Genomic DNA, 21,306 nt, shown 5'->3' with positions numbered 1-21,306 from the left:
GTTGGGAGGGGTTCTGGAGACCCTGACTGTGCTGTTTTAACTTAAAGGGCAGGGTTTTACCAAAAGGGAGGCGTCTGAGTTTTGAGACTGAGCATGTGATTAGCAGGAAATGCCTTGTTCCACAGTGCCAGCGCTTTCTCGCCATTCTTGCAACCGAAGCGTCTGACCCTTGATATAGTTATTCTGTTCCTTAACAGAACCAGTCCTTTCTCGCTGTCTTGGGTTTAGGATGCTAGGCCCTCAAACCACACCAGAAGACACTGGGAGTGCTGTAAATCCCACTGATTGATTGCGTCTATACTCCGTAGATGTTCTGTGTGGGCTTTACCTCATCAGCACTGATTCCCCACAGGTCAAAGGTCATCCAGCTGTCTGAATTCTGTAGTACTTTAACAGAATCCTTGAATTTATACCTCAATATTGCTCCCAGGGGTAAAACTGACCCCCATCATTGCCCTCTTGACCTCATATACAATGCCTTTTAAAAGTTTGGGGTTGGTATAAGTTTCATTGTGTTGACCACAAAGCCAGTCATAAGGGTAATTTATTGCTACAAATATACCTGTGCTACTTATGACTGGTTTTGTGGTCCAGGGTCACATACAGTATATAGACCAGTTTCATGCATCCTGCCCGAATAAAATCATTTTTTTAAAAAACAAAAAAATCTTACTGAGCTCAAACTTTTGGTCGGTAGTGTACATACAACATACATGCTCTAGAAGTGTAAAACAATGGCTCAACATGTGCATGTGAAGCTGAAAAAAACCTGCCTGAAGTGTTCACAACATTTGCCAGAAAACAATGTTATATTCTGACTTGGCTGTTTCAATTGACTTGAGTTGTGCTGTCCCCTTTCATCAGCACAGAAAACCCCACAAAGAATGTTTGAGCACTCTCATGTTAGAACAACAGCTCGCATTGCTACTGTATGTATGAAGGTGAAAACTGTGTCACTGTGTCATAAAGAAAGGCTAGAGCTAAGCACATGACAGGTGAGAATCTGAGGGCCAAGAGGATCTATGCTGCACACCAATCACACCACGAGGCCGACCCAGTCACGCACGAGTGCTGAAATAAAGAGAGAGTGATTGGCTAAATTCTGAATACAATACTAGCTTACTACTGAATACTGCACACATTGGTTACCATTAACATGAAACTAAACTGAATTCCGCAGCATTTCAAACAAAATGCTATGTTGTTGTCACATGACTTCATCATATTGCATGTTTATTTCAGTAAGTGAAACTTGGAAATATGGATGCTTATTTTTCCATTTTTTAATCAAATTTCAATATTTGGCAGTCGATCCGAAATTGTGTCAAGAAAAATATGTTAAAAATGTAGCAGTAGCCTACATTGTTTGTTTGCTACACTGGAAACAGATGATCAAGTCAAGCGCATAGCATACTCAGAAAAGTAAGCTACGGCATACCCTGTTGTGTAGAATTCCGTTCTAGTGTTAATTTTGGCATAATGTAATATATTTCATACACTCTTAAAAATAAAGGTTCTTTATTAACATATATAGTTATATACGTAACATCTATGAACAGAACATGTTCATACTATACATGCAGGAATAGTAACATCCAGATAATATAGACCTATCCAGAGAATAGAGCTGGAGTGTGGAAAGAATCAGAGAAGCATATGTAATCTTATGGTGCTGATTATTATTAAAGAAGGTAGTATGCATTCACACTCACAGTATAAACACTTTCTGCTTTGCAGTCCCCCCCCCATCTTTAGTGCAGCTGTGATGCCAGCAACCAGTGCTGTAATTAAGCATACTAGCAGCTGCTTGGGTGGCTGTGGGCATTTATGTCCCATGAGGCTTCACAAATGTTGCTCCAACCTCTGGGGTGTTGTTCTCACTTTTCACACAATAGTCATGGAAGTTTCCAGGCCTTGTAGGGGCTTTGCATAAAGAAGTAATGGACATGTTTCAGACTTCTGAGCCAGTGCTATACACAAGAACTGGGTTTCACAGAATCTTCAAAATGAAATCATTCACATTGTTCTTCACAGGTGGCAGATGCGGTTTAGTTCCCAGATGTCAGCCCTCTTAATTTTTCATACATTTGAAATATAATATAAATGTAAAAGTTTGGGGTCGGTTAGATTTTGTTTTTATAATTTTATCAATCAATCAATCAATCAGCCTCCAAACTTTTGAATGGTAGTACAGTGGAGCTGATTTTATGTTGAATGTTGTTCAGGTTGTGAAATTCCAAAATCAATCAATTTAATTTTTAAATAAATATAAATATATATTGGATATAGTTTTTCTGAGTAGTTTTTCCAGACTCTATAATATTCAATTATGACACATATATGCATTTTGATGAAAAAACAATTATAAAGTATTTTTTTCAACTGCGTTGTTAATATAGGTTATACAAATGCATTAGAGTATGTGATCATGTGCATGCATCTGCATTATGTACTTAGTGTGCATGAATGTTCTGTGTGCACAAACCAAGTCTCCCCGCTCCACAAATTCCTCAGCATAGAATAAATGGCCACATTAAGAATATGCTCAGTCATACAGCAGAACCCTATCCTCTCCCACCGCCGATAACACGCTGCCTTTTCACAGGATTACAGGCAGCCATAGTCAAAGATCTGGTCACAACCAGTCCACAAACCCAGTCTGTAGTCCTCAGTTTGCTTCATTACCCCCTCTGTTTATTCAGCCTCTGGGAAATAATCACTTTCATTCTTTTTTGATTAAATTTCTAGTTTTTCCCTGCCATATGTGGCCTCATATATATTTACATCTATTCACTAAACCTCAAGCATGGGTATTTAACAAAGAAATACTGCAAAACACATGTGTTACAGCCTTAGATGAGAATGGTGTGATTGCCGTTATATAACCTCAAACCAAAGCATGCAGCATTTGCGCAAGAAAAAGTGCTTGTCAATCGATCACCAATGATGCAGTTGATGCAGTCTCCTGAATAATACCAGCTGCTGCAAACAAAACTATTTCTGAAAAAGAGTATGTTGCTTATAAATATGCCCTTATTGAAGCACTGGATAATCCATTTGTTGATACCTGACTCTGAGTGTAACAAAGGTCATTATTTAACTGGAGGTTAATTTCAATGCTTTGTTTCCTGTACCTGGTGTTTGTGTCTCCTTTCTGATTGCATAACCATGGTTTTTTCCTTTCCCCACTAGAACTAGCTCGGTTCAGCCTGAGCATTCTGGTGGTCACCATGGCAACTGAGCATCATCCCCCTCCAAGCCATTGTTGAGTGGCAGGTCTCAGACAGCATGTTATCTAAGGGTCACAAGTGGCATTTGGAAAGATATGGAGCATCTGAAGAAGCTAAACCAACACATACTGCTATTTGTTTATGATAGTATTGTTTGTTCATAGCACTTAATAGCCAGTGGCACATTGCAACAACATTGCATGCATGCAGAAACGCATATGTCCATAGATCTGGTTGAGGAGTCATTGTGTTATAAGACAGCAGACAAAAAGATCAATTAGAAATCACCATCTTCATCTTTTTGAAACACGTTACTGTCTTCACTGGCTGTTTTTTAGGCAGGAAGGAAACTGGGTCAGCAGCCTGAAGTGCTTCTCTCGGCATGATCCATGGAAGATGCAAGCCGTGCTATTATTTGGCCTAACGAGAAATAATCTCCTTTAGGCTTCATTGTTATCAACACCTACAATCATTGATTATGCTCAGATTATCCATGAGCAGCACTTAAATGGAAATATCTGTGGCAGTAAATAAATGGAACTGAATAATTGAAATAAATTAATTTGTATTAAAAAAACATCACATTGTCAATATTTTTTATTTATGCATTTACAGAGAAAACAAGGGTTATCACTCTGCCATCAACCAAAACATGTATATTTTATTGCTCATTTGAGTTAAACCTGTATGTTTAAGCCACTTTTATCCTTGCAATTATTCACCATTCACCATCCACACTAAATTCATGATATCTTTGTCTTTATATCAAGTTACCATACTTTAAGATTCCTGATGTCAAAACAATAAACAACTCAAAGTTGATGATACCCTTAGGAAATGTATCAACAGAATTAAACTGTGTGAAAATGTTCCAATATCAAAATGTGCTGATTAAATATTAAATGTAAATGGTCATCATAGTTTACCTGTTGATTCAGAGAAACTTTCTTCTGAACAGTCTTTTAGGTTTAAAAAAAAAGTCTATTTTAACTCCGCAGTTAAAAATAAATAAATTTATTAATTTGACAGACTAAAGATAACGAAACAATTGCCCAGCAACTTCTTTTCCCAAGCAATGGACAGAAACACCATTCTAATTTATGATTGGTTGGAAGTCGCTTTGGGGAGCCAATCACAAAGCTATATAACTTGTCGGTCTGTCACGCATGGGAATGTAGGTGAAAGGTTCCACAACAAACTTGTTAACCCTGCCCCCACCTCGCAGAAAAACACATAAAGTAAATATTTTTTGTATATTCCCTTCCTGGGATTTTCCTGCACTTCATAGAATGAAACCGAGACGCCCCTTTGTTCCCATGTGAGAGCCAACAAATAGCGTGTCAACAAATCACGTGAATGTGAATTTGACTTTACTGTTAAACGTGCTGGCAAGCATCGTGTTTATGGACTCCTTGCAAACAGATAAAAAGAAGTTAGCCGATGATGTTGCAAAAGTTGAGCTGCAAACTCAGCAAATATCCCAGCGATGTGGGGTTGAACTGTTTGTTTATATTTTGCACAATACGATGTTTCAGAAAGAAAACATTTTAATCTCTCTGTTGACCAATATAGTAATACCAAGGAACTGTTTCCACTGCAGAAAAATGTGTTTATGAACTGTCGTCTACGCTTGCGATATAAACAGATTTAGAAGTGACAGCGATAACAATTGTATTTCGGACATGGAACATTTAAAAAACAAATAAGTTACTTTTCATAACCCGTATCCTTAACAGTGTTTTAATTCTGTCAGGACCACTATCGTTAAAGATGATTGACAATTAGCATACAGTTTGGATTGGCGGTATGGTTCTGTTCTGGGCAAGAAATCCCTGCGCCTCCATGCAGCCTAGCATGGATGAGAGCAGGGAGAGCAGCGATAACCCCCCCAGGGTAAACAGAACAGAACCAACATAAATGTATTGCAGATATCGTTAAAGTTCAATAATGTTATGTACACATTTTAGAATTAGTCTGATTCAAGGAGAATCAGAAGGCTGAATCCTAACTGACAGAGGAGGAGTTGGGGATGGAGGAGGGTAATTAGCTATTGAGCAATGCAAAAACTGCTGATACTACTGCGGGACCTTATATATGAATACTTAGGTGTCGTATTCCCATAGGTTGATGGGGATCAGCTGAGAGTCAGCTGATGCGAGCTTGACTAACGTGACCTGCCAGAACTGACGCTACGCTAGATGATTGTAATCTTACCTGTGATTTAGAAGTAAACGAAAGTTTGACAAAATTGCACGTCCTTGAAACACTGATATTTGCATGTTAAAATTGTTTGCAAAAATAGAGACTGATATTAATTTACAAATCCTTAATGCACTGCATAGATTTGTTCCCTTAACAGGGTTTTAAGTCTTAATTTGCCCTACCACAGAGCCATAGGAGCAGAAGTCTAAAATTCATATTCATGGCATGCAAGATGCAAAATGAATAAATGAAGTATTGTTTTCTGTAATATTGAGCAAAATTAAGCTAGTTTATGTGTAAAAGAACATACGTCAATGGGGATGAAAATATGCTAATCAAACCTTACTTTTTAAAAATTAAAATTAGGGTTTAATAATGCCAAGATTTTAGTTAAATAGGTCTAAGGGTGGATTGTATTCTTGAGAGGTGAATCTCAAGCTGGAATCCATCTAGAGTTTTTTTTTTTTATAGTTTTGTCCAAGTATACGCATCTTGCCCTGTGTTTTCAAAACAATTTAGATATCTTGTAATGCCAAAATAGCACGTCAAATCAGGAAGTACACAAGCAAGATGTCACCAATGTAAAGAGGAAGCACACAAGACAAGTTTGTGGTAAAAATAAATGTTTATGACTCTTTTTTTTTAGCAACTTCAGGTTTTTACCAAAACGGGTGCAGTTACATCATAGTAGTAGACAACATGACAAATAACAGATCAACAAGTATAAAAACAGGATAGTTATTGGACCTCGACTGTGAAGTGTACCGCACAACAAGAACAGCGTAGTGTGTAGTCAAAATGGATACCAAAATTTGCCATTTAATACACTGTTAGTAAGACTCATTGAAACATTACATACTTGAATCATCAAGTCAACATACGCAACAACTAGCTATTGGTTTAAAAGAAATTAGATGTCTAGCCTTGGCAGCCCCAGGTTCTTCTGTGCACTTGACTCGTGTTTCAGTCCATCTCAACTACCAAAAGGTAGAGTCATGGGATCAGAGAGCTTTCAATGCTAACGTTAAACATCCACTCCATAAGAAACAATTAAAATCAGAAAAAAAAAATAAGAACAGGGTAAAGACATGCCCTGCAATACTGTGTCCCCAGTCAGATAAGGTTAACTTCAGATTTAATCTTAAAATGTTAAGTTGACCAGTCAACTTCAACGATATTAAAATGCCAGGTTAGAACCACCCTGATAGAAAACAAGATACAGTACTAATTTGGCTTTATGGCCATTTAAAAAAAAAAGAAAATAGGGAAGTACGGCAATCAGGGGAGGGAAGTTCAGTCCAGGAGAAGAGATTTAGTAGTCCACAGGTTCGTCACCCTCTTCATCTAGCAAACATGTGCGAATCAGGGCCTCTGTGACCGCATAGGGGTCGCAGTTGGCAGATGGGCGGCGATCCTCAAAGTAACCCTTCTTTTCTTGTCCCACGGTTCGTGGGATGCGGATGCTAGCGCCACGGTTCGCCACACCAGCAGAGAACTCATGGATGTTGGAGGTTTCATGGTGGCCAGTCAGTCTGCGAGCATTGTCCAGGCCTCCCTTTGGATCATAGGCACGGATGTGGTAGTTGTGCCTCTTTCCAAGCTTATCAATACACTCCTCAATGCATCTAGTTAAGGATATACAAAACAATCATTTAATACTCTGGTTTAAAAAAAAACAAAAACAACATGAATAAAAGCAAGCCAGGGATTTATGATTTTTATTTGTCACCAATTTAAAAAACAACAACAACAACAACCTTTTAATACTTACTTAAGCCCACCATCTTCCCGCATTTCCTTGGTGCTAAAGTTAGTGTGGCAACCAGCACCATTCCAGTTGCCTGGGATTGGCTTAGGATCAAATGAGGCTACCACACCGAAATCTTCACAAACTCTGTGCAAGATGAAACGAGCTACCCACAAGTGATCTCCCATGTTGATGCCTTCACAGGGGCCAATCTGGAACTCCCACTGGAATATAAAAGCCACGTTATAACTAATCAAGAAATAACGGAGGAATTGAGGTCACATTCCAAAAGGGTAATCTTAGATGGCTTAATACTCTTAATAGCCGACTGTAGTGTTTGTTCCAGAACACACTGGAATGAAGGTTACCTGAGCTGGCATAACTTCAGCATTGGTTCCACAGATCATCACACCAGCATAGAGGCAGGATCTGTAATGCGCCTCCACAATGTCTCTGCCATAAGCTTTATCTGCTCCAACTCCACAGTAGTAAGGTCCTGCAGATATCGGAGCAGCATGTTATGGACCAGACATCTTGAGAACATCATTGACATGGCCAGTTTATGACGGTAAAGGGACCGTTCTTACCTTGGGGACCAGGGAACCCATTGGAGGGCCAACCAAAGGGATGTCCATCGGTACCCAGGATGGTGTACTCCTGTTCCATGCCAAACCAAGGGCTCTGATGATCTACCATTTCCATTATCTTTTTACATTTGTGACGATGGTTGGTTTCTGTGTTTAAGACCAGAAAAGCTATAAGTCTTCAAGCAAACCTCAATCAAACATACATAGACAATGTTTATCCTCAAACAAACATACCAGCAGGTTTCTGGTTGTACTTGAGCACCTCACACAAGACCAATTTGTTGGGGTCTTTGCGGAAAGGATCCCTGAACATTGCAGAGGGGATGAGATACATGTCGCTGTTGGAGCCTTCAGACTGATACGTGCTGGAACCATCAAAGTTCCACTCAGGAAGATCTGAATAACGAAATAGGATCCATTAGAACTTAAATGGAAATATAATTGCAATGCAGATTGAGGTGGCTTTGTCTAGCTTACCTTCAATGCTTTTAGGCTCAGAGTCCAGTGTCCTGGTCTTGCATCGCACACCTTCTCCTGTTCCGTCGATCCAGATATACATTGCTTGTACTTTGTCTCCCTGAGGCAGTTCCATATACTGCCGTTTTACCACTTTACTCAACTGAGCACTGGCAGACGTGGCCATTTTTATTACTATAAAACCCCTAAACAGGAGAAAAACAGATTTGTCAACATTACGAAGTAAAACATGAAGCATGAAGTCACTTGCATAAGCATCAAAACATACATTCAGCACAAGGACCAATAGTTAGGACAGAAGACAGTTCGCAAACAAACATGCTAATTTCATCAAACACAGAAGCCTACTACTACAAATAATAATAATAATAAAAAAAAAAACATTGCCTGGAATTATAAACCTTTTATTCCCAACTAGTGATTTAGTATGGCATATTAAAACGTCAAATCAGACAACCAAGATAAAACTGCTGGTTTGTGTCTACGAAGAGGTACTTGAGCCTTAGGGTGCGTTCACACCTGGCCCGTTGTTTCGGATCCTGGCGCGTTTCCCCCCTTAGCTCGGTTCGTTTGGGCATATGTGAACACGGCAATCGCGCCCGGATCCGCGCCAAAACAATCGGTCCGAGATCGCCTGAACGAGGTGGTCTCGGCTCGATTGAAAACGAACTCTGGAGAGGTTCGGTTGTAGTGAGAAAGCAATCGATCTAACGGACCAACGAACCAGGCTATATCACAATGTATAATGGGTAATTACGTAAGCTCCGTGAAAAGCAATAGCTTTGTTGTTTTGCTAATACAACAAATTCAAAATGAACCAGTGGATGTCTGTGGGTGAGCACGTCTTCGCCATTCAAAATAAAAAAAGCGCACTTTTTCATTTTATAATGCCATCTTATTGCTCTTCCTAGTAGGTGCATTTAATTTCCCGTTTCCCGATGAATCCTGGACTCCTGCTCAAAATGATAAATTAATAAAAGCACAGCTAAAAAAAAACAAAAAAAAACAACAACAATAAGCCAGCGAAGCTGTTGTCGTTCCATCCTTGACAGATGCCAGCTCAGTGGAATCCCGGAAAATAACCCGTGGAACTTTGACCAATGAGAGAACAGTTTACTCGCGCGTGACTTGTATTAACAAATTTGGTCCGTTTAAAAACTTTCCCATTTGAAAGCGAACCGCACCAAGAATAAAAAGCAACATTGTAATAATTTTAATCCCTGTTTCGGAACAAAGCAATCGATCTACAGGTGTGAAAGCACCCTTACAAATCGGGTTTAAAAGGTGTTGGGAAAGACCACACCATGTGCTTTGTAAACTGCATTGGGAATTCTCTTCGCATTCACTTGTAAAAGGGTTGTTCGATCAGTATGGAACCCCGCCATCAGTATTGATCGCACAAATCAGTAGGTCAACGCAAAAAGCATCATCGCTGCTTTACAAACACGTCAAAGTAGCTGCAAGCATAGCTCGCGCATCCCCAGCGACAGATAGCCGGTAGCCATGGTTACAGCGCGGCAGTGTTACATCACAGCGTGAAGTATTGATAAACAACAGTGATTTCATAAAACAAGTCAATTTTGTTTAAAATTAACCCACTAACAACAAAAGAATGCAGTTGCATAATTCCATATTAACACACACACACACACACACACACACACACACACACACACACACGCGGGCAGACATTCTGATAAATAAAACAAGTTACGTACCTGGATACCAACAGAAATTAAAATGTATGATATCGGACTGGCAGGTCCAGTTGTTTGGCTGATTATTCTGTGTTTGGTATTCTCTCATTCTCTGACCAAGAGTTTCGGCTGTCAGCCTGATTTATATGCGTGGTGGCAGGATCCCGGCGCGTGTGATTGGTCAGCGAGAAGCGTGATCTGTTTGTTCTCAGGTGATTGAAGGGCCACGCGGCTTCATCATTGGCCAGGGTTCCAGTAGTGGAGGCACGCCTTCAGCTTCGGCGAGGGGACATTTGCGTACGAATAGTCCTCTTTGGTGTTGGTCTTGCTCTTCTTGATAGAGCGATAAAGAAGTTTGTCCCAGCGAAGTAAAGTCACAATATTCCAGGCTGTTTTAACGGGAGTTTAAGAACATTATGTTTCACAATATTTCAACTGTCAGCAAATCCAAATAAACGAAGCATTCATATGTGTGTGAGAGAGAGTGCTTCACGAGATGTTAAATGCCCCCATGTGGTGTAAAATAATGTTCATTTTCTTGGCAAATAGTTTATATTGTTCATTCATTCTTGCAAGATGATATCTAGATCTTCTTATGGCTTAACCAAGATAGCCTATTAGTTATGATTAAATGCAGCCTTAAAGGCATGTGGTTTTAAAAAATGCAAGAAAAAGAAACTCGTACCCATAAACGAAATAATTATCTTAACCAGACCAGGGTTTCTGACAACATGATAGCACAAATAGCTAATCCAATCATTGCTATATCAAATTTACTTATCTTACACTAACACTCTGAGACAGACTTTTAAAGATATTTTATAGAATTTTGTATTTGTAATCCTTTCCCAACTTTGTTACCTCTTTTACATATTGTATGATGTACAATGCTTAAACTTTTTTTTGTGTGTTGTTTCGAAGTGTCTTTACATTTCATCCTGCAAGTAAAATAAAACAATTTGGCAATAATTTAATTTTTTTTTATCCAGGTCCTGGGTATATTTAGTATTGGTTTAGTATTGGTATATTACAATTCCATAAATCAAAGTGAGATAATTCTAAATTTGAATGATCATGAATGAATCCTGAAACTATTTTCCGGTATTTGTCGGAACCACCATATTCAAATTTCCCTACACTGCAGAGGTGCTAAAGTGAAGTATCAGGCTAGTGTCTTTAGCAAGGGCACAGAAAGGTTGTCAACACATTTTTTAAAAATTTTATTTAACAATCATGTGGGTCAACTTTCCAAGGACACTGTAGGCTACCTCAGGTGTCATGGTGACATTCCCCATGGAGATATAATTAATGTTCATAATGCTCATGCTAAATTAAATTATTTATATATATATAAAAAAAATCCATACTGGTTAATCTTGTGCTGCTAATTTCTTTTGAAGTAAGAGGACTATACTACATCAGTGTCTGTTTTGGCCAAAGTGCCATTATGAAGTAGCACTAGACAGCTGATGAACAGTATCAGTTCTCTCAAGAGACCAGTGATGACCTGGAACAGAAATTGAATGAGAAATGCAATGAGTATAAAGTCAAGCCAGGACACTGTTGGTGCACTGGAGATGGAGGTCAAAACATACCGTTAGATTTTGTTGCTTCCGAGAGAAGAAGCCACCCAAAAAAAGTCAAAGGCCAGGCCACTTTTCATGGTGAAGCTCTAGAGTTCAGCTTTACCATATGTGCTCGTGGAAGCAGCTGCAAATTGAAGAAAACATATGCCAGGTTGGTGAAACTGTTGGACTTTATACATTGTCATGGAAGCACTGCTCCTTAGTTCACTTCATCTATTCAGAGAATTCAGAGAAGCAAACGCACCTGAATTATTTTCAAACTCAGAAAATGAGCATTATTCCCTTCAAAAAAGTTGACCACCAGAGACGCTTGTAACATGTATGCAAATGGCTCCCTCTAGTGGGGAAAAATATTCCAGTGCAGCAGCTGAAGATAATGAGATTTCCTATCGTTCGGGTTTGTTGTGCAACTGCTAGAAGACGAAGTACCTCAGGATTTTTCAAAAAATATTGTTGATGCAACAGATCAGCAAATGGATACAACTGTGTGTATTTTTTCAGTCTGTGAAAGTTTTTCTCTTTGTGGCAGTGAACATTCAAGGCTCCCCTACTGTCCAATATTAGAAGGGCCACTGTCTGTAGTCTAAGATATTTACATTTTCATGTATGCATTTGGCAGACACTTTTATCCAAAGCTACTTAGTGTAGGGAACAGCGGTCAAGATGGCAAGACTCCTGTCCATACAACGTGTGGAAAGATATATTCTGATGTTATTAGGCTCCGTGAACAACAAAGGATGCCTTTTGTTTTAAGATAACAACACTACCTCTTGTGGAGCGAGGGGTTAACACACAGTAACCCCCATGCAGGAACTGCTTTATTCTCCCTCAAACTTATCATTTGTGGAAGGATAAGGACGTCAGCATTACATAGACGGATCCAATCACCATGTGGTCTTTAAGTTCTTCGTTCTTGAGACCTACCAAAATGGTTATGCCTTTTAAAAAACCTTTAACATCTGAAGAACTTTCCTGTTTCACAAAAGGTCCCTTGTAGCGAAAAAAGTTTTTTCTGATTATATAAAAGTAAAAAAAGGATGGTTTTTTAAAGAACCTTTGACTGACTGTTTCTTTGTGGAACCAATAATTCTTCTGTTATGGTATTGCTGTGAAGAACCTTTTAAGTACCTTTATTTTTAAGAGTGAGGGTATGCAACATTAGGTATATACTGTATTTATGAATGCAGAAGTCAATTCTTAGCATTAGCCATTGGTGTTTGGTCTTCATATTTTCAGCACAATGTGTAGGCTAATCTGGAATTGGTTTGGAAGGTGAATTATGCATATAGGGAAAACATTAAAGACATTGTTGCAAATGTGGACTTTATATGCAAATAGACCTAATTAGCATCGGCCAATCAAAATGCTGGATCTGAAAGGTGCCAACTTGCAATTCTTGCCTTCTCAGGGAAAGAATAATAGGTGCTCTCCAAGAAAAAGATGTGTGCTAAGCGGTTGTGTGTATGCTGAGGCCTCTTGGTTGAAAACTGCTATCTTAGTGGATAGATAATGTTAGACAAACTCCATTGATGATAGGTAATCAATGGTAAGTTAGCAGTATGTGTCAAAAATAGTTCATAAATGCATAGCAAGCTATTACACTTGATCCTACTGTGTCTTTAGCATCCTTTAAGAGCCCTTCAATCCAAATATGTAATGCATATTGAGTCATAAATGCTATATTGATTCATAAAAGATTACCTCAGCTGCAGAGGACAGTGAAACCCCACCTCAAATGATCTTCTTAAAGCACCTCCAAATTTCTCTGTTTACGTTCCTCGATCACATTTAATGCAGTGAGGGTCTGCCAACTGAAGAGGTTCTGGTCATCAAATCTGTGCAGGTGTGCCATCATTAGGCTACATCACATTCTTTAGATTATATCCAGGTAGTAACTTTCATACTCTTAATGATAATGGCACCACATTATCATTTTATGAATGTAGTTAAATTAGACTAACTTTACTCCTGCTTTGTTGTTTTATTTCACGAATGTCACGCTGGGCATCCAGGCCTTGTTATCTCTATTTAGAGCATATTTCTGGATTGTAACGCCCATAAACTGCACATATCTCCCAGCAGATGTTTGGCGGATGAGTTTGGGGAGTGTAAAAATTTAATGGACACAGATGTGTTCGTGTGAGACATATTGAGCTGTTTGCATCAAGAAAGACCATTTTATGGTGTTATAATATGCAGATGTTTTGTGGGTACTTAGCTTTGTATACACTATTTTCAAAGCCAAAAAAGCTATAAAAGGGTATATTTTAGTTTTAGCTTAATAAAGTCAAAGATAACTAAGATACGTGTCATTCCTCAAAGAAATAGTTGCTTACACCAATGTGTTTTTTTTAATGCATGCTTTGAAGAATGTGGTAAAAATACATGAAAAGAAATGCACTGAAACCTGAAGTCTCCAAAAATAACACTTAATATCACAATATTAAAATCTAGGGTAAAAATTATGCTTAGCCTATCATGTCTTTGACTTTATACAGTATTGTTCAAAAGTTCGAATTCAGTAAAACATTTTTAATAGTTTATGTAAGAAGTCTTTTATGCTCACCAAGGCTGTATTTGTTTGAGCAAAAATACAGCAAAACAGTAATATTGTAAAATAGTATAACAATTTAAAATTTTTATTTGAATTTTAAAATATAATTTATTAATTTTTTAGCAGCCATTTCTCCAGTATTCAGCATCACATCCTTCAGAAATCATTCTAAAATGCTGATGCTCAAGAAACACTTCCTGTTATTATCAATGTTAAAATGGCTTTTGATTGATTGATTGATTGATACATTTGTTCTCCTCATCCTGTCATGTGTATAAATAGTGTTCCCTGTGTGTGCTGCAGCATCTGGTATTGTATGTGAATGTTTAGGTCTACATGTATAGCGTGAGTGGTCCTTTGTGTGAATTAAACCCAAATGTTTGGAATAATTAATATTTTTATGTTTTTTTTAAAGAGTCTCTAATTCTCACCAAGGCTACATTTATTTCTTCAGCAATACAGTAAAAGCAGCAATGTTGTGAAATATTATTACAATATAAAATAACTATTTTCTATTTGAATATATTTTCAAATGTAATTTATTCCTGTGACAAAGCTGAATTTTCAGATCCTTCAGAAATAATTCTAATATGCCAATTTGATGCTCAAAAACATTTCCTATTATCATTTTAAAAACAGTTTCTGGTGCTGTTTGTCAATGTTTTGTTGAAACAGATACCATTCAAAAGTTTGAGGTAAGGAACATTTAAAATAATAATAACAGACACGCATACAGTATATATTTTGGAAATATTTACATGTATTCTCACACACACACACACATAAATATATATATATAAACATAACATATTTTTCGTAAATATATACATGCATGTGTGTGTATTTATATACATAATAAATATACACAGTACACATATATTATGTACACTTTTATTTTTGGATGCGATTAATCATTGCCCAGCACTAAATAATAATAATGCTCTTTTGACATTTTTTGACAATTCTTTCAATTTTTTTTTGTTTGAATCTGAATTATTTCAAACTTTTAACCAGCGGTATATATTTGTTAAACAAGGTTTTAGCCTTACATTTACTCACCCATTTCAATCATTTTATGCAACATAGATTTACAAAGTATAATATGATTACAAAAACATGCTGACTTCTATGGGTCGCATTAAATGTGATATATTTGTATCATCACTCCCAATTATATTACACTCAAAACAAGTACTTGCTCTGATTGTTCAGTCCAATATTGTTACCAAGGAATGACAGCCATTCTAACCAGCCTGCTTTGCAGCACACCAGTAGCCATGTGGACATATTGGAGTACACTTTACAGATGGAGCTGGGTAAGCGACCCAATAAAAATCATCAGCGAAAATGCCACGTGATTTTGAGCACGAGATGGATGACAGGGACAGAGAGTGTGTGTGTCTCAGCCTTGCTCTGGCAGTAATCACTGTTGTCGAGGCACTAATTGGTCTTGTCTGTTTGTGAGGCCACACACTGTGATGTGGGGCTTCTGGCAGAAGGGTTGTGGACGCTGACTTTAAGGGTTGCCAGACAAGCCTCTATCGAGCCATGATCAACAACAAATGGCTCTCCAGGTTAAGCTCTCTCTGTTCGTCTGTCACATAGTTGTTTTGTCTATAACTGTCTGAATGTCTATTCTTTAAACATCTTTCAAAATCATAAGATATGGTAAGTGTGAGTGTTTTCATTCCACTTTGCTCTGTAACAGGGGGTCAAAAATACAATATTTAATAAATAAAATAACCTAAACGGCTTCAGTCCAATAAATAATAATCTTGAAATATTACTATCAATATAAACGTTATTATTACATTTACTTAGATTTTTTTTGTAATCTATTAAAAAAAAAAAAATTAGTTTTACATTTAATATTTCACAGCAAAAAGACACGTACCACATGTTTTTAAAATTTTTAAATCATGGAAAAATGAAATTAAGTCTATAATAGTGCATATTACATCTGATACATGAATATGTCTCTCTGTATATATATAGGCCTATATACAGAGGCGTCATGCCCATTAAAAGTAAGGGGGCACGTGTTTGTACAGCACTGTATTATAACCAATCACACACGATTCTGTTGAGCTTATGAATGCAATGGCCAATCAGAGGCAATCAGATGAGTCATCGCTGAAACGCGGTGTTTTGTTCACTTGCTCGCTGACTGAATTATCTGGCGAATTCTCTCATCAGAAACAACAAAGTGCAGATGTGCGTACGAATGTACGTAAGATATTAATTTCACAGTGTAAACAGCTTCAGTGATTTTAATGAGAGTTTTTGAGAGTGTCTGAACTCTGGCTTGACGAGAGTTCTTTGTTAATGTAAATGCTCTTTGTTAATGTAAATGTTCTTTGCTCTCTGTAAAATGAAAGTGTTATAATTAGTAACTTACAATATTGTTATTAAATTCACATTAAATACAAAGTCAGTCGTATTAAAAATAGCTTATGGCATGACACACATATCTGGTACGTAAGTAAAAAGACGGGTTTTTATATGTAGTTAATAGATTACACTATTAGTCTACTTTACCCATCACCCATTATAGATCAAATAACATAATCTATTAAGGTGCAAAACGCATTTACTTACACACATATTTAAGAATCGAGATATTTCCTGATATAGTTAACACGTTTGGAAATATTTCGAATAAAAATTAATTTTTTATTCGAAATATTTCCCCCCACCCCCACTCAAGTGCCCCCTCAAAAATCAGGAGTGCATGACGCCCCTGCCTATACATAGAATTTCTGCGACACAAGAAATCAGCACTTGTGCATGAGCCTGTTGACCTGCCAATGCATGATCGAGACAGCAGATGGCAGTGTTTACTACCAAGATAATCTCAGAGACTTATTGACAATTAGATGTCTTGTGCAGCTGTATCCCTTTCTTCATATAGTGCATTTGGTTTCTTTAAACAAGCACTGGCTAAGCCATACAGACCATCAGGTCTGCAATAGAGGCTTATTGTTGAATGGCGTCAGGGTAGACTGTCCAAGCATATCTCCCCAGTGCGATTGAGCACCACTCTGAATGAAAGAACTGACGCTAGGCTGCTTTGATTTGTAGCTTTATAGCAGGATTATGATAAAATGTCTAGCTCTGCTCTGACTAATGATGCAGAATCCAATGATAACTGCATAGCAGATGTCACATTTACGGAAACAAATGCTTGTTAACTTATAAATGTCTTTATTTTAAGTTTTAAATCCAATGTTTCTTTGAGTTTCAGCTCAAAATTTCCTGTGGGACCAAATTACCTATTTTATTTTCATCCATTTCTGTCTGTCAGTAAAAACACAGCAATGAAAATTCATAACATTCATAATTACACAAACAGTTTATATACAGAACTGATAAATGTCTAATTCTGCATTATAGCATTATTGCAGTGAAATTAATTCGCAGGAAACTTTAGTTTACTTTGGATGAAAAAAAAACATAGGGACAAATTCCTAATTGACTTCTTATTATTCCCATGATGAGACAGAAGCCTTATTGCCAGACATGTTTGGAATATGAAACGTTTTTGACACATGGGCAGATGTTTTGCGTTTTATTTTCCCCTTTCTCCATAATCCTCCCTGAAAAGGTTACTCTGATCCCCACTCTTATGTTTATTAATGAAGAGAAAAATTCTTCACCTGAGAGTTTGGTAAGAAGCACAACAGGAATACTAATCTCCTGAAGTGAAGCACTGCGGTTATGCAATTTACAATAGACTGTCCCAATTAGGTCTAATATTCAAAAACATTTATTTAGAATTACAATACTTTACGATCATCATTCTCGGGAATATTTATAATATACAAATGCAAATCGCTGCAACGCACTACATTTATTCCAGAATGATCATATCACATCTGTGAAATTAGAAATGTTTTGAGACATCAGAGTGTTTTCATGTGCGCAGACATTTTTAGCTTTATTTAGGCACTGTAAAATTCCCAGTGGGTGGACAACCTGCTGACAACATAAAAAATTGCCCTGGATGTGGATAATACATTTTAAAGTCTCTTTCAGTGTACTGCATCTCTGCAGTTTCTCTGATTTGGCAACATTGATCTGACCCTTGGCCTTTTGCAGCACTGTTTATCCTGATCGTCTGTCCATATTCTTCCTTCAAACGCCGAAGAGGGTACAGCGTACATGTTGCTGTTTATATGAGCCGACGCAGGTATAGACAATCTGCACTGAGACGACATCTGGTAGCGCTGTCACTCAAACGCTCTCTCTCTTCTTGTTCCACCAGGTGACACACTCTTTTTCTCCCTAATGTCATGTTTTGCATCATGCAAGATAAATATTTATAGAGCCTTGACAGTGAATTGAATAAGCCACACTCTCCCGAGAAGTGAGCAAGAAACATGTCAAAACAGGTCTTTAAAAATCAGTCTCGTCATCTGCATTTTCTGAACTATCGCCATCACTACCAGATGTTTATGGTAGCCTGTCGCAGGATAGCGCTTGTTATTTGAGGTACAATCAGTTGTGAAATTTCTGATCGTGCCATAAACATCACAGTCAGATGATGTGTAGATATCATTTTCATTTCCTACGCTCGCTCATTTCTTTTTGCTTGTATAAGGGAAGAATGTGACAGTACTGCCGTATTGACAGACACTGCGATTCAACAGCGCGCATGCGGTTCTTACTTAAACCTGAGTATGTGTGGACCCAGGCAAGGCAATATGCTTTGGCCAGCATGAAAAGCTCCCTGTGGGGAAATTGGTCTTCTTTAACACAGGAGATTGGCTCTGAGATTTCTCTCTGATAGCTGGACAGGGACTGCGGTAAAACCACACGCATAGAGTTTTTTCTGCCCCTAGCAGACCTCAAGGACACAGGCAGGGTTGTAAATATAAAGATATGATTGGGGGAAATAGGAAAGAGGGTGAAGCAGCTACTTCTTCATACATGATTTGTAACTGTAGGGACGAATGTTGTTTTACTGTCATTTTGTCCTTGAATCGCTATTACGTTAATGTTAAGGTATAATAACTTAAATATTTACTGATTTTTTATGTCTTAAAGACTACTTGTTGGCCTTCTTCAGTCCTTTATTGCCTTCACAGTACCATTCATCAACACAAACCAGAAATGTGCTTCTTTTAACTCATTACACTTCCTCAGTTAGTCTTGGCATTAGTGGTTAGGATGTTTCAGTGACGCTTTACATGTTGTGTCATTACACCAGTAGGTGGAGACATCCGACTCTTTATGAATGAGTCATTGAATCATTCATTCAAACAATTTATTCGAATGCACTGATTCATCTTTATAAGCGAGTCATTGAATAATTCACTCAACTGATTCCTAAACACTAATTCAAAACTGTGTGTTTTTGTTTTGGAGATGTAATGTAACGGTTCTGCTTTTACTTCGTTTGGAAGTATTTTCATAGGTGGAGCAAAAATAGACAACGTATGGCAATATTGTGTCTAAATAGCTAAAAAGTCTGTTAACCTCTTTAAAGATCAGTTGCATAAATACAATATCATACTTACAATTGTGATGTTGGTGTAATCTATTACAATATTAAGTAATTTTTAAAAGAAAAAAAAAAGATATTATTTTGTTTTCTTTCATGATCACTTATATCACTTTACAATAATATAATAGGCCTATATATTTCATAGCAAGTGTTTGAAAGTTTGGGGTCAGTTGGATTTTTTAAAGAATAAAATTAATAAGATAGTATTCCTTAATTATTATGAAATTCTTCTTGAGTGCCAAATTAGCATATTAAAATGATTTATGAAGAGCCATGTGACACTGAAGACTGCTGAAAATTCAGCTTTGCCATCACAAGAATAAATTACATTTTAAATATATGAAAATAGAAAATAATAATAATAATAATAATAATAATAATAATGCTCTTTTGAAATTTTTTGACAATTATTTAAAATTATTATTTTTTGAATCTGAATTATTTCAAACTTTTAACCAGCGGTATATATTTGTTAAACAAGGTTTTAGCCTTACATTTACTCACCCATTTCAATCATTTTATGCAACATAGATTTACAAAGTATAATATGATTACAAAAACATGCTGACTTCTATGGGTCGCATTAAATGTGATATATTTGTATCGTCACTCCCAATTATATTACACTCAAAACAAGTACATGCTCTGATTGTTCAGTCCAATATTGTTACCAAGGAATGACAGCCATTCTAACCAGTTGCATAAATACAATATCATACTTACAATTGTGATGTTGGTGTAATCTATTACAATATTAAGTAATTTTTAAAAGAAAAAAAAAAGATATTATTTTGTTTTCTTTCATGATCACTTATATCACTTTACAATAATATAATAGGCCTATATATTTCATAGCAAGTGTTTGAAAGTTTGGGGTCAGTTGGATTTTTTAAAGAATAAAATTAATAAGATAGTATTCCTTAATTATTATGAAATTCTTCTTGAGTGCCAAATTAGCATATTAAAATGATTTATGAAGAGCCATGTGACACTGAAGACTGCTGAAAATTCAGCTTTGCCATCACAAGAATAAATTACATTTTAAATATATGAAAACAGAAAACAGAAATAGAAAATAACATTTAAAATTGTAACAATATTTCACAGTTACTTTAGTTCCCTTTCAGTCGGTCACTCTCGACGTCACGTCGGATGACCGACGAATTGGGATCTCGCTTAGAGTGACCAATCTACTTCGAGTGTAAACTAAACGAGCCAATGCACATTGGCATGCGATTATTGCATCCAGCTGCTGCTGATCACAGCGTGAGTATAAGTAGGCAGCAGATGCAGCGCATATTCAGCTTTTCGCTTCGGAGCCGAGCGGTTCTATCGTTCTGCTCCTGACCTAAGTCTACGGTAGTGAAAACTACAGTCAAGCACGCTCTTCGTGGGCTCTCGTGCTGGTGGTACGGCGATCCCAATTCGTCAGTCATCCGACGTGACGTCTCCGTTCCCTCCTTCAGTGAATGAGGGTTACCATACGTAACCGAGACGTTTTTCAAATTATTGCAGCCTTGGTGCAAATAAGAGACTTCTTTCAAAAACATAAAAAAATCATACCGACCCCAAACATTTAAATATCAGTGTATAATATATATTTGTTATTTATATTATTAATGTTTTATGGGCTTTACAAAGCAAAAGCACAGTCTTTTCAAATTCCCCCTGGGGGAATCACTGTGCTATTGTACATCAACCCATAGAATTCACTTCCTGT

At 37.2% G+C, this 21,306-nt stretch overlaps 1 protein-coding gene across 1 annotated transcript; it reads right to left on the bottom strand.

The window, feature by feature from the left end:
- Positions 1–6,038: 6,038 nt before the first annotated feature.
- On the bottom strand, positions 6,039–10,074 carry LOC107700548 (glutamine synthetase-like). Its single transcript, XM_016502247.1, has 7 exons — positions 9,962–10,074; positions 8,244–8,428; positions 8,001–8,162; positions 7,767–7,913; positions 7,548–7,675; positions 7,204–7,403; positions 6,039–7,057 (listed from the first exon to the last, which is right to left on the bottom strand). The coding sequence occupies exons 2-7, from the start codon at positions 8,407–8,409 to the stop codon at positions 6,745–6,747; spliced, it is 1,116 nt and encodes a 371-aa protein (XP_016357733.1). The 5' UTR covers positions 8,410–8,428; positions 9,962–10,074; the 3' UTR covers positions 6,039–6,744.
- Between the last annotated feature and the right edge of the window lie 11,232 nt (positions 10,075–21,306).

The sequence above is a fragment of the Sinocyclocheilus anshuiensis genome, unplaced genomic scaffold, assembly GCF_001515605.1.
Source record: "Sinocyclocheilus anshuiensis isolate Anshui unplaced genomic scaffold, SAMN03320099.WGS_v1.1 scaffold718, whole genome shotgun sequence".
In the NCBI taxonomy this organism is placed as follows: Eukaryota; Metazoa; Chordata; class Actinopteri; order Cypriniformes; family Cyprinidae; genus Sinocyclocheilus; species Sinocyclocheilus anshuiensis.
The sequence above is the reverse complement of the archived record's forward strand: the minus strand, read 5'-3'. Positions and strand labels throughout refer to the sequence as shown.

Excerpts from the sequence above, each read along its gene's own strand:
- LOC107700548 (XM_016502247.1), bottom strand. The coding sequence starts at position 8,409 with ATGGCCACGTCTGCCAGTGCTCAGTTGAGTAAAGTGGTAAAACGGCAG. Across the intron at positions 7,676-7,766 it reads TGGGTTCCCTGGTCCCCAAG|GACCTTACTACTGTGGAGTT; the intron begins GTAAGAACGGTC and ends CGATATCTGCAG. Across the intron at positions 7,404-7,547 it reads CTGAAGTTATGCCAGCTCAG|TGGGAGTTCCAGATTGGCCC; the intron begins GTAACCTTCATT and ends TTTATATTCCAG.